We start from the raw sequence: 12,970 nt of genomic DNA, 5'->3' as shown, positions 1-12,970 counted from the left end.
CACTCTTTGGGCCCCTTGGTACCAATTGAGCATCGTTGCAACGCCAAAGCCTACCTGAGTACTGTTGCTGACCATGTCCATCCCTTTATGACCACAATGTACCCAACATCTGATGGCTACTTTCAGCAGGATAATGCGCCATGTCATAAAGCTGGAATCATCTCAGACTGGTTTCTTGAACATGACAATGAGTTCACTGTACTTCAATGGCCTCCACAGTCACCAGATCTCAATCCAATAGAGCATCTTTGGGATGTGGTGGAACGGGAGATTCGCATCATGGATGTGCAGCCGACAAATCTGCGGCAACTGTGTGATGCCATCATGTCAATATGGACCAAAATCTCTGAGGAATGCTTCCAGCACCTTGTTGAATCTATGCCACGAAGAATTGAGGCAGTTCTGAAGGCAAAAGGGGGTCCAACCCATTATAAGCATGGTGTACCTAATAAAGTGGCCGGTGAGTGTATATATATATATATATATATATATATATATATATATATATATATATATATATATACACACACACTCACCGGCCACTTTATTAGGTACACCTGTCCAACTGCTCGTTAACACTTAATTTCTAATCAGCCAATCACATGGCGGCAACTCAGTGCATTTAGGCATGTAGACATGGTCAAGACAATCTCCTGCAGTTCAAACCGAGCATCAGTATGGGGAAGAAAGGTGATTTGAGTGCCTTTGAACGTGGCATGGTTGTTGGTGCCAGAAGGGCTGGTCTGAGTATTTCAGAAACTGCTGATCTACTGGGATTTTCACGCACAACCATATCTAGGGTTTACAGAGAATGGTCCGAAAAAGAAAAAACATCCAGTGAGCGGCAGTTCTGTGGGCGGAAATGCGTTGTTGATGCCAGAGGTCAGAGGAGAATGGCCAGACTGGTTCGAGTTGATAGAAAGGCAACAGTGACTCAAATAGCCACCCGTTACAACCAAGGTAGCCAGAAGAGCATCTCTGAACGCACAGTACGTCGAACTTTGAGGGAGGCGGGCTACAGCAGCAGAAGACCACACCGGGTGCCACTCCTTTCAGCTAAGAACAGGAAACTGAGGCTACAATTTGCACAAGCTCATCGAAATTGGACAATTGAAGATTGGAAAAACGTTGCCTGGTCTGATGAGTCTCGATTTCTGCTGCGACATTCGGATGGTAGGGTCAGAATTTGGCGTCAACAACATGAAAGCATGGATCCATCCTGCCTTGTATCAACGGTTCAGGCTGGTGGTGGTGGTGTTATGGTGTGGGGAATATTTTCTTGGCACTCTTTGGGCCCCTTGGTACCAATTGAGCATCGTTGCAACGCCAAAGCCTACCTGAGTATTGTTGCTGACCATGTCCATCCCTTTATGACCACAATGTACCCAACATCTGATGGCTACTTTCAGCAGGATAATGCAATGCCATGTCATAAAGCTGGAATCATCTCAGACTGGTTTCTTGAACATGACAATGAGTTCACTGTACTCCAATGGCCTCCACAGTCACCAGATCTCAATCCAATAGAGCATCTTTGGGATGTGGTGGAACGGGAGATTCGCATCATGGATGTGCAGCCGACAAATCTGCGGCAACTGTGTGATGCCATCATGTCAATATGGACCAAAATCTCTGAGGAATGCTTCCAGCACCTTGTTGAATCTATGCCACGAAGAATTGAGGCAGTTCTGAAGGCAAAAGGGGGTCCAACCCGTTACTAGCATGGTGTACCTAATAAAGTGGCCGGTGAGTGTGTATATATATATATATATATATATATATAATATTGTAATCATTTGAACTTGCAATCAATTGTATTGTAGTCTATGGGAGATGCTCAATATTATTATTGAGGCTGGTCAGGGGAGGCTCCCGCGTGGCACAGTAACAGGTCGGCCGCTCTTGCAAAGCAATTGCCATAGCTATCGAGTCTCCTGTACAGCGGAGACTCGGTCGCTATGGCAACCGCTCTGCAGGAGCGCCCGCCATCTTTAAGACCCCCCACCCCACCCAGTCCTCCATCCTTCACGTCTTCAGAGCGCGTCCCCCCTCCTCCGTAGTCTAGTATTGTAGAGATGCAGAGAGTAGGTGGGGCTTGGTGCGGCTAGAGAGTGTGGGCGGGGAGACGTGAGTGCATCACTCACGTCTCCCCTCCCAGTACCTGCCCACACTCTCCTAATCCCCGCCTTCTCTATAATACTAGTCTAGGGAGGCGGGGCGCAGGGCGCTCTGAAGCCACATGAAGAACAGAGGACCGGACCAGCAGAGGGCAGCAGCAACAGGTAAGTTGAGCGAAGTACAGGAGTAGATAGATATTTCTGTACATAGACAAGTCAATGTACAGTAGTATCTATCTACTCGTGAACTTGCCTCATCGTCCTCACAGCAGCGCAGCACACAGTGATTCACCTGCTGCATTCGGACTATAAGACGCACCCCCATTTTCCTCCCATATTTGGAGGAAAAAAAGTGCGTCTTATAGTCCGAAAAATACGGTAAAAGACAATCAAAAGATGATGCCAATATAAAGCAGAGATATGGCAGATATTTATTCATGTATTTGGGTGGTATGACTGCCTGAAAGGCAGAGAATTTCACATTTTGAAAATTGTAATTTTTTCCAAATTTCCATCAAATTTCCTAGTTTTTTTATAAAATAAATACAAAAATATTGGTCAGTTGTCTACCACTAACTTGAAGTATAATATGTTACGAAAAAACAATCTCAAAATTACTTGTGTAAGTTAAAGTATCTCAAAGTTATTGCCATATAAAGTGATACATCAGTTTTGAAAAAAGAGGCCTGGTCCTTTTGGGCCCGGTCCTTAACCGGTTATAAACACTCTGATCACTGGTTTAAAAAAAAAAAAAAAATGCTAGCTATGCTTTTTTCCAAACATAATTCATGCTCATTTAAGTTTTTTTTATTCAGTCCTTGCTTTTTATTTTGTAGATGATCATGTAGATGAGTAAAGGTATATATATATAAACTTAGAAGTACAGTAAGTGCTTTTAAGTCCCTATTGGGTCAGAATCTTGCAAACACTTGTTGGTATTGTAAGTCCTTATAGTTGTTGTCCAGTTCTGACTCCTGGGACCCCCTTCGATTAGCTGTTTTAAAATGGTTGCAGTCCTCATGTGAGGTCCATGACCTTATCTCTGTTTACATGGGATGCGGTTTGTTTCATAAGTGCCATGTGACATAGGTACAACCATGTCCTGTTCACTTCTATAGGACGAGGCTGTAATTACATTACATGGCCACTATGAAACAAGCTTTGTGCAATGTAAACCATAGAGGCTGCTCCCAGCCCCTTCAAACAGCTGGGAGTTCGACATCAGTGGTAGCAATATAAAAAAGAACCAGACAACGCCATTAACTCAGTAGGGTTATTATAAAAGAAAAACACTTTAGATATGCTCCTGTAATGATAACCTTAAGTAGTAGTGTAGCCTTTTTCTTGATGTTGCAACCCAGTTTAATATGGTATCTTTGTCTAGGCCTCAATAAGCCTCAGAAGCAAGCCATGAAACGTGTTCTTCTGTCTCAGGATTATACATTAATTGTTGGCATGCCTGGAACAGGGAAGACCACCACCATCTGCACTTTAGTAAGTTTATCAATAATAATGATAATTATTGTCTGATTTATCATTAACTTACATCATTTAACAATCGAGTCTGGTTTCAGATGGGTTGTTTGGTCTGTGAAAACAATTCATACCACTATGATGTAGTGAGTTCAGCTAAACTTTGGGGATCAAACAGCCTGTGCTTCATGAATCCAGCATGGCCATCTGAAACAGACTGCTTAGGTAGTAAGTAAATTACAAGGTATACTGAATCTTTTCCCACAAAACTATACATCAATCTAGTCTGTTCCTGAGGCTTCATTTACACAACTGTAAGGGCTCGTTCACACGGGGCAAGAGGGGGCGGATTTTGGCACTGAATCCACATCAGAATCTGCACCCTCACAATAGAGGTCTATGCAGACCGCTAGCTTCCTTTTTACCGTGAGCGGTATATTCCCGCTCACCGAAAAAAGAAGCGAGCTGCCCTTTCTTCAGGTGGATTCCGTGGCTGATTCAGGCACGGTGTCCGCCTCGTGGCAGCACCCTCCCTTCTAGGCTCATTCATTTGGGCCTACTACGGAGTGGAAACTGCAACTGTCAAAAGCCACGGCAGGCCATTCCATGCCCCGTGTGAACTGGGCCTAAGACCGATAATTCTGCGCTTTAGTGATGGGCTCAGATTATTAAAGAGGACCTTTCATATCCTTAGGCACATGCGGTTTTATATATCGCTAGAAAGCTGACAGTACACTGAATTCAGCGCACTGTCGGCTTTCCCATTATGAGCCCCAGGGCTGGAGATATCGATACCGTTATCGATGTGTGTCCACAGTCAGAAGGGCATTCCTGACAGTCTAGCTGGGCTGTGAGGAACACCCCCATTGACAGTACTTGTCCATAGCCCTGTACTTTCAGAGGGTGTGTTCCTTACTGCCCAATGATGATGCTAAGCTGTGAGGAATGCCCCCCAGTATTAGTCTATGGATGAGTACAGTCAGGGGAGTCAGACTGTGATGATTCCTGCATTGTTCTTGTTAATGTTTTGTTTTTTGATTTAAAAAAACAAAACTAATTTAATAAATGTAACCACCTTTTACACGCCAGTCTGCAAGACTGGAACCCATATGTACAGCTCTAACTTTTTCTTGCTGATAATAATGAACTCTATGTATTGGATTATCAGAGCTCTGCATTAATATCTCTTGTATTGTGTCTTAGGTACGGATTCTCCATGCATGTGGCTTTAGTGTGCTGCTAACCAGTTACACTCACTCTGCAGTTGACAACATGCTCTTGAAGCTTAAAAAATTTAAAGTTGGATTTTTACGTTTGGGTAGGACACAGAAAATACACCCTGAGGTTCAGAAATTTGGCGAGGAAGAAATCTGCAAAGCAAAGGACATAAAGTCACTGAGTGCTTTAGAAGAACTCTACAACAGTCAGGTGTGTGTCTGTGTTCTTGTTATGTTCACTATTATCAGAACACTTATTTGTTCATATTTATCTGACTACAAGCTAAATATTCCTACTTATAGTATGGTAAGTCACATTACCATGTTGACTGAGTAGTGCATTACGTAATGCAGATTCAAAGGCGTCATATATTCAGATTTCCTAATTTGTAGGTTAACTCTACATCTTTCTTCCCAGCCTGTAGTAGCGACCACATGTATGGGCGTGAATCATCCAATCTTCACCAAGAGGAAGTTTGACTTCTGCATTGTTGATGAAGCATCACAAATAAGTCAGCCAATTTGCCTCGGTCCCTTATTTTTTGCACACAGATTTGTGTTAGTCGGAGACCATCAACAACTCCCACCACTTGTTCAAAGTGCAGAAGCCAGGTAACTGCTTTACCCTATCAGAATGACTAGATGGTAACATACCTTTGTCATATGACTATTATATTTTGTCATTGACTTTTAAGCTATGTCAAAATTGTATTGCACACTGTCATGTGAAGGAGGTGCCAGTGAGAAGGTCTGTTACAACCATCCACAAATGAGGGGGTGTTAACAATTGCGCCCGGTGTCCGCCCTGTGGCATTCCAGCGGGTTTATGTCCTCAGCCCCAAGAAACTGGACAGTGGACACAGTCCTGCATGTCCGACTGTAAAAACAGGTTTCCCCACAGAGAGGCCATAGGCGGACACGGGCAGTCAACTTTAAAAAGCCATTCAAATGAAAGTGTTTAAAGCTGACCACCGGGAAGCCGTCCCCTGTCCAGTTTCTCGGGGCTGAGGACAGAACCCCAGTGGAATGGCACAGGATGGACACTGGGCACAAGTGTGAATGCCCCCAGAGAGAGAATCCACAGTACTCAAGAATCTTGCATTGGTGTTACATATTGATTACAGACATCATATGAGTCACATCTAGGTGAACAATCAAAATTAAGTGTATCAGTTTGGCCACAGATTCCGTCTGAGGGACCTTTTCTCCATAGGCATGCTGTTCTTATTCTCCATATAGATGGAGAATAAGATCGGCATGCCTGGAGAGTGTTGGAGTTTTTAGCTAGTAGCTTTAGCCAAGCATGCTTACCTCTGGTGACAATTCCTCTCCCCAAGTACAAAAGGATCAGTGAAATTTCACAGCTAGACCGTCGTCTTCCCTGACATCGTTCATCTTTCTTTTTTTTTTTTTATATACCTCCCATGTGGTTTTCATCAGATCATGTAAAGGTCTGATCAATTGGTTTTATCATCAGTTAATGCTTGATCTGGATTGAAATGTGTCAGCGTAGAAAAACTCTCTAAACAAAAAAAACAAAACCACATCTTGCTGTTCTTATTATATGTTTTTGGCAGGGAACTGGGAATGAGTGAGAGTTTGTTCAAGAGACTGGAGAAGAACCAGGATGCTGTTGTGCAGCTCACTGTGCAGTATCGTATGAATAGGTAATGGACCTGGGAATCTCTTCATTTTCCATATCCGTAAATTGTTACATCTCTGTTGTCTTAACAGGTGTTTTTTTGCTTTCCTATAGTAAAATAATGGCTCTAAGCAATACACTAGTATATGAAGGGAGACTAGAATGTGCTTCTGATCGTGTGTCTAAAGCCATCGTCCAGCTGCCTCAGCTCAAGTCTCTTCAGCTAGAAATGGAATTTAGGGAGTCTCCAGAAAAGGCATGGGTCAAAAATGTTTTAGAACCGAGCAACCCAGTCTGCTTTCTAAATACAGAGGAGGTAGGTTTAGTTATAAAGCTGTTTTAATACATCACTGCTACATAATGTTCCTTTCAGGATATGACTTTACATGATCATTCTCATTAAACTGCATATATTATCAAGATCATCTTATTTCAATGTAAATACTGCATAGAAAGGACAAGTGACTATAAATGGTTCATTGGGCATGAATGGTTATTTCAATCTCATTTCTAGATCCCTGCTTTGGAAACAGAAGAAAAATGTGGTGTCAGCAATAAGATTGAAGCAAAGCTGGTGTTCCTACTAACGTCGCTCTTCCTAAAGGTTGGTTTGTTTTTTTTGCGCAGCTTTGTGTTGTATACACACCTACTTTATAGTTTGTACACTCACCGGCCACTTTATTAGGTACACCTGTCCAACTGCTCGTTAACACTTAATTTCTAATCAGCCAATCACATGGCGGCAACTCAGTGCATTTAGGCATGTAGACATGGTCAAGACAATCTCCTGCAGTTCAAACCGAGCATCAGTATGGGGAAGAAAGGTGATTTGAGTGCCTTTGAACGTGGCATGGTTGTTGGTGCCAGAAGGGCTGGTCTGAGTATTTCAGAAACTGCTGATCTACTGGGATTTTCACGCACAACCATCTCTAGGGTTTACAGAGAATGGTCCGAAAAAGAAAAAACATCCAGTGAGCGGCAGTTCTGTGGGCGGAAATGCGTTGTTGATGCCAGAGGTCAGAGGAGAATGGCCAGACTGGTTCGAGCTGATAGAAAGGCAACAGTGACTCAAATAGCCACCCGTTACAACCAAGGTAGCCAGAAGAGCATCTCTGAACGCACAGTACGTCGAACTTTGAGGCAGATGGGCTACAGCAGCAGAAGACCACACCGGGTGCCACTCCTTTCAGCTAAGAACAGGAAACTGAGGCTACAATTTGCACAAGCTCATCGAAATTGGACAATTGAAGATTGGAAAAACGTTGCCTGGTCTGATGAGTCTCGATTTCTGCTGCGACATTCGGATGGTAGGGTCAGAATTTGGCATCAACAACATGAAAGCATGGATCCATCCTGCCTTGTATCAACGGTTCAGGCTGGTGGTGGTGGTGTCATGGTGTGGGGAATATTTTCTTGGCACTCTTTGGGCCCCTTGGTACCAATTGAGCATCGTTGCAACGCCAAAGCCTACCTGAGTATTGTTGCTGACCATGTCCATCCCTTTATGACCACAATGTACCCAACATCTGATGGCTACTTTCAGCAGGATAATACGCCATGTCATAAAGCTGGAATCATCTCAGACTGGTTTCTTGAACATGACAATGAGTTCACTGTACTCCAATGGCCTCCACAGTCACCAGATCTCAATCCAATAGAGCATCTTTGGGATGTGGTGGAACGGGAGATTCGCATCATGGATGTGCAGCCGACAAATCTGCGGCAACTGTGTGATGCCATCATGTCAATATGGACCAAAATCTCTGAGGAATGCTTCCAGCACCTTGTTGAATCTATGCCACGAAGAATTGAGGCAGTTCTGAAGGCAAAAGGGGGTCCAACCCGTTACTAGCATGGTGTACCTAATAAAGTGGCCGGTGAGTGTATAATGTAGTATAGAATGAATCTGTGTAAAGTTCTGTTAGGTTGATTTGGGACACTATGCCCTTATGGGTTTATTTTCCCCAATAGCTTGTTTGCAGCATATTTAGGGGTACATTCACACACACTTTTTTCAGGATGATTTTTGAGGAGGAATCAGCCTCAAAAAATGCCTCCCATTCATTTCAATAGGAGTCAGTAGCAGGTTTTTTTCCTCTAGTTGATTTTTTTTCAACTAGAGGAAACAAAAAGCGACATGGCCTATCTTCAGGCCGATTCCGCATTGAAAAACCCATTGAAATCAATGGGAGGCGGAGAAAACGCAACAAGGTCTTTCAATAACAGTTAGGATTACTCTGAATACAAGTTTGGGCTAATATTGTACAATAAGTATGCTATAAGCAGCCTGTATTCTCATTTCAGTTAGTGCCGTTGTCTCAGCCAAATGCATTATTGTATACATCTTTACAATGCAATTTTTCTCCACCATGCTTAGGCTGGATGCAAGCCCTCAGACATTGGGATCATCGCTCCATATCGTCAGCAGTTAAAAGTGATCTCTGGTTATTTTACGAATTTGTCATCCACTGCTGTAGAGGTTAACACTGTGGACAAATACCAAGGAAGAGACAAAAGTATTATCATTTTGTCTTTTGTTAGAAGCAATATTGATGGGAAAGTAAGTATTCTGCAAATTAAAATAAGCCCTATGCAAGTATATAGACAACTGGCCAGCTACTGACCTGCTTCACTGTTCGGTATGCGGGGACTTCTGGTCCTGGCAACCTTTTGACTGCTGTGGTCAAGAGTAACCTCATCTTAGCCCCTTCCCGCCGATGGCATTTTTGATTTTCGTTTTTGACTCCCCTCTTTCTAAACCCCATAACTGTTTTTATTTCTCTTCCCCCAGAGCCATATGAGGTCTTAATCTTTGCAGGACAAATTTTTCTTCATGATGCCACCATTAATTATTCTGTATAATGTACTGGGAAGCTGGAAAAAAATTCAGAATGGGGTGGATTTGAAGAAAAAATGCATTTCTGCGACTTTCTTACGGGCTTCGGTTTTACGGCGTTCATTGTGCAGCCAAAATTACGTGTCCCCTGTATTCTGTGTTTCGGTACGATTCCAGGGATACCAAATTTATATGGTTTTATTTACATTTTAACCCCTTAAAAAAAAATCCAAAACTGTGTTAAAAATTTTTTTTCTAAAAGTTGTCATATCCTGACAGCCGTAACTTTTTTATACGTCCGTGTACGGGGATAGGGCGTCTCTTCTTGCGGGGCCAGGTGTACTTCTTAGTTCTACCATTTTGTGGAATTGCTTTTGCTTTGATCACTTTTTATTCAAATTCGTATCAGAATCAAATCAGTGAAAAAACGGCGGTTTGGCACTTTTGACTATTTTTCCCGCTACGGCGTTTACCGTACAGGAAAAATATTTTTATAGATTTGTAGAGTGGACGATTTTGGACACAGGGATACTTAACATGTATGTGTTTCATATTATTTAACTACTTTTATGTGTGTTCTAGGGAAAGGGGAATATTTTGAATTTTTAATACTTAATAATTTTTATATATATATATATATATATAATATATATATAATATATTTTTTTTTATGCATTTATTAGACCCCCTAGGGGTCTTGAACCCCAGGGGGTCTGATCACTAATGCAATGCATTACAATGCTAATGCATTCCAAAAACCATAATTTCTTTTGCAGACTGCATAGGCTCCCGGCTGTCACAGAAACATGACGTCTGCCCTGGAGCATGCTCCAGGCGCCGGCAATCACCGTCAAAATGGCGGCGCCCATGCGCCGCCGGGAAAATGGTGCCTTTGACCGCGGCTCCGGAGAAGTTAATGTCTCCAATCGGTCCCCGGACCGATCGGAGACATTAGCACAGGGTGTCTACTGTGTAAAGCAGTAGACACCCGTCGGCTATGGCGGTCGCCATAGTTACACACCTGGCATGCGCCGTAATAGTACGGCGGATGTCGGGAAAGGGTTAGACAAGAAGGCTCTTTACTGGTCGAGTCATTGGTTTTCCCACTGATTCATGGAGAATAGCTGATCAGTGGGGATGACGGTGCCAGCCCATCCTAAATTTGATTTTGGTGCCCTATCTGTAGGATAAGTCATCTTTTTTTTTTTTTTTTTTTTTAGCCTGGAAAACCCCTTTAAGCTTTCTAAATAACCTTTACTTATGTAAGACAACTTAAAGATAAAGTATGCCATTAATAAAAAGTGTCAGCAATATTTACAATGTCAAATGATTTTCCTGGTGAAATTAGTTGTTACAGGACCATGTGGGAATTTATTATATGTTTTTAAATACTCTAAATCTATTCTATAACCTTTTCTCTGTTCAGCTTGGAGATCTTCTAAAGGATTGGAGGAGGCTCAATGTGGCCCTCACCCGAGCCAAGCACAAGCTCATAATGATAGGCAGCGTGCCGACCTTGTCTCGCTTTGATTCTCTGGAGAAGTTGATTTGTTATCTAAGAAGTGAAAATCTCATATCCTTTCTTTATATTTACTTTAAGGTGATATTCCAAGTGTATAGTATAGAGGTGTCCTTCTGCAAACTATTTACTATGGGCAGTAGATTCAAATGATCTTTGGATCTCCGCAAAAGTTCAAGAAGTTGGATGCTTTGAAAGATACTCAATATTACAAGTTATGATAACATTATAGGTTCAACTTGTTGAACCCGTGGCTTTATTTTTTTTTCCCCGACTATATTTCCATAGAAATGACCAAATTGTAAAGATAATAAGCCGGGAGATCAGAGATACCCACCTGGGTGCCAAAAGATCCCACCTAGGGACTTTATGCTGTGTCTGGATCCAGCCTTGGGTTCGGGCTTTTGGGAGGTTTTGTTTTTTCCCAGGGGTTGAAATTCACTATGCAATGAATGAAATCCGCAGCATTTCCCAACAGAGTAAAGGATGAAATTTGCAGAATTGCTGCCACAGAAAATCTGCAGGGTATTGACTTCACTGCAGCTTACACATTAATGACAGCGAGCATGGTTAAAGCTGGACGGTTCTGTCTTCAGAAGACATTTAGAAGTAACAGACTGGATCTTAGTTGTGGGATTCATAGGCACAGTTTTTAATTTCATTTTGGGGTAGTTATAATATTAAATATATTTTTTATTTGTGTATTCTCCTTAACCAGCAGCACATTTTTAATCTCCCCCCAGGGGCCCATGAACACTTTCCCATGTGATCCATGCAATGATGTGGATGGATATCATTTCAAGACTTCTATGTGATGTTTACATTTTATTTTTGTTAAAAAGGAAATAACTTTTGTAGAAAATTCATTGCACTTACTGTGATTTCATTCATTGCTGCTGATAAATTATCTCTGCTGTATAAGGCTACATGCACATGTAAGCGTATAGATGGAATTTGTACTGAATATCCATACAAAGAATTGACATGCTGTGGATATTATAATCTGCACTATATGACAATTTGTATGGAAAATATCTGCATTGTGAACATATAACTAGAAAAGTAAAATTGGATTAAATGCTACTGTATTACGCTGAGGATTACCACATATGTGGAATGAATAAGTGTAATACATGTGTGCATGTAGCCTAAGGCTCCAATGCATAGTTGGGATTCTGGACTGGAAAATCCAGTCCGTATATTAGTTTGATTTTCCTGACCCAACCCAGTGAGGAGACCGGGACTCCTTGCATCACAATGACTACTATATACAGTGCGGTAAGTGGAACCTCAGGAAGGCAGGGTCTCTTAGCATCAGAGATCACTATAAAACAAGGAGTCTTAGTCTCCTGACTCGGTTCAGGATGAGAAATGGGGCCTTTGATGTAACTAGTAATTGCAATTAAAATTTTCCCACTAAGGGTCCATTCAAATGGAGGAAAATGGTGAGGAATTTCAGTGCTGAGAAAAAGCCTCCCATTGACTCGATGGGGGGTTTTTTTGCAGAAAAAAAGAACCCATTGAAGTCAATGGGAGACTTTTTTGAGCGCTGAAATTACCATTTTCCTCCATGTGAATGGATTCTAACCACTTATTCCATGTCCACGGGATAAAGGTAAGAGTCTGGTCACCGTACGCTGTTGAATCATGCAAGCCCATTACTGTTCCATTCACATAGGCAACTGGTGGACCCCATCGACAGACCCATCCCCTATCCCGTGGATACAATGTAAATGGTGCTAGTGGGATAATCTCTTTAATAGACATTTATTTACAACTTCTACATTTACATCTAATATCCAGCAGAAATATTTCATAACTCATATTAAATATTTGTTAATATACACACATTCCTGACCTCAATTTCATCCAGTCTCTTTCATGTTTACTGCCGTGAGCAGCGGTGAGCGTTTTATGCTCTCTGCCGCGAAACCGTTTTTTAAAATCCGAGTACTGCATGTCCGACTCTGTGTCCGGATTAAAAAGCCCAGTTTCACGGCGGAGAGCATAAAACGCTCACTGCTGCTCACGGCCGGACAGCTTTCTCACCCATTCAAATGAATGGGTGAGAAAGACTCCTGCAGGTGTCAGTCTCCTGCCTCTGTTTTGTGCAGGAAACGGAAACCTGCAGAACGGAGACTGGGAGCAGATGTGAATGAGCCCTTA

The 12,970-nt window shown here is 42.2% G+C and overlaps 1 protein-coding gene across 1 annotated transcript in view; it reads left to right on the top strand.

Moving 5' to 3' along the window:
* The window catches only part of DNA2 (DNA replication helicase/nuclease 2), a 34,605-nt gene extending 23,032 nt beyond the window's left edge, over positions 1 to 11,573 (top strand). Inside the window, exons 13-21 of the mRNA XM_075258706.1 lie at positions 3,502 to 3,611; positions 4,794 to 5,018; positions 5,226 to 5,419; positions 6,385 to 6,474; positions 6,564 to 6,765; positions 6,964 to 7,053; positions 8,827 to 9,009; positions 10,712 to 10,858; positions 11,529 to 11,573. Coding sequence (XP_075114807.1) covers positions 3,502 to 3,611; positions 4,794 to 5,018; positions 5,226 to 5,419; positions 6,385 to 6,474; positions 6,564 to 6,765; positions 6,964 to 7,053; positions 8,827 to 9,009; positions 10,712 to 10,858; positions 11,529 to 11,573 — 1,286 coding nt within the window. The remainder of the gene's footprint in view (positions 1 to 3,501; positions 3,612 to 4,793; positions 5,019 to 5,225; positions 5,420 to 6,384; positions 6,475 to 6,563; positions 6,766 to 6,963; positions 7,054 to 8,826; positions 9,010 to 10,711; positions 10,859 to 11,528) is intronic.
* Positions 11,574 to 12,970: the final 1,397 nt, after the last annotated feature.

This window comes from Leptodactylus fuscus, chromosome 10 (genome assembly GCF_031893055.1).
Source record: "Leptodactylus fuscus isolate aLepFus1 chromosome 10, aLepFus1.hap2, whole genome shotgun sequence".
NCBI classification, from domain to species: domain Eukaryota; kingdom Metazoa; phylum Chordata; class Amphibia; order Anura; family Leptodactylidae; genus Leptodactylus; species Leptodactylus fuscus.
The sequence above is the reverse complement of the archived record's forward strand: the minus strand, read 5'-3'. Positions and strand labels throughout refer to the sequence as shown.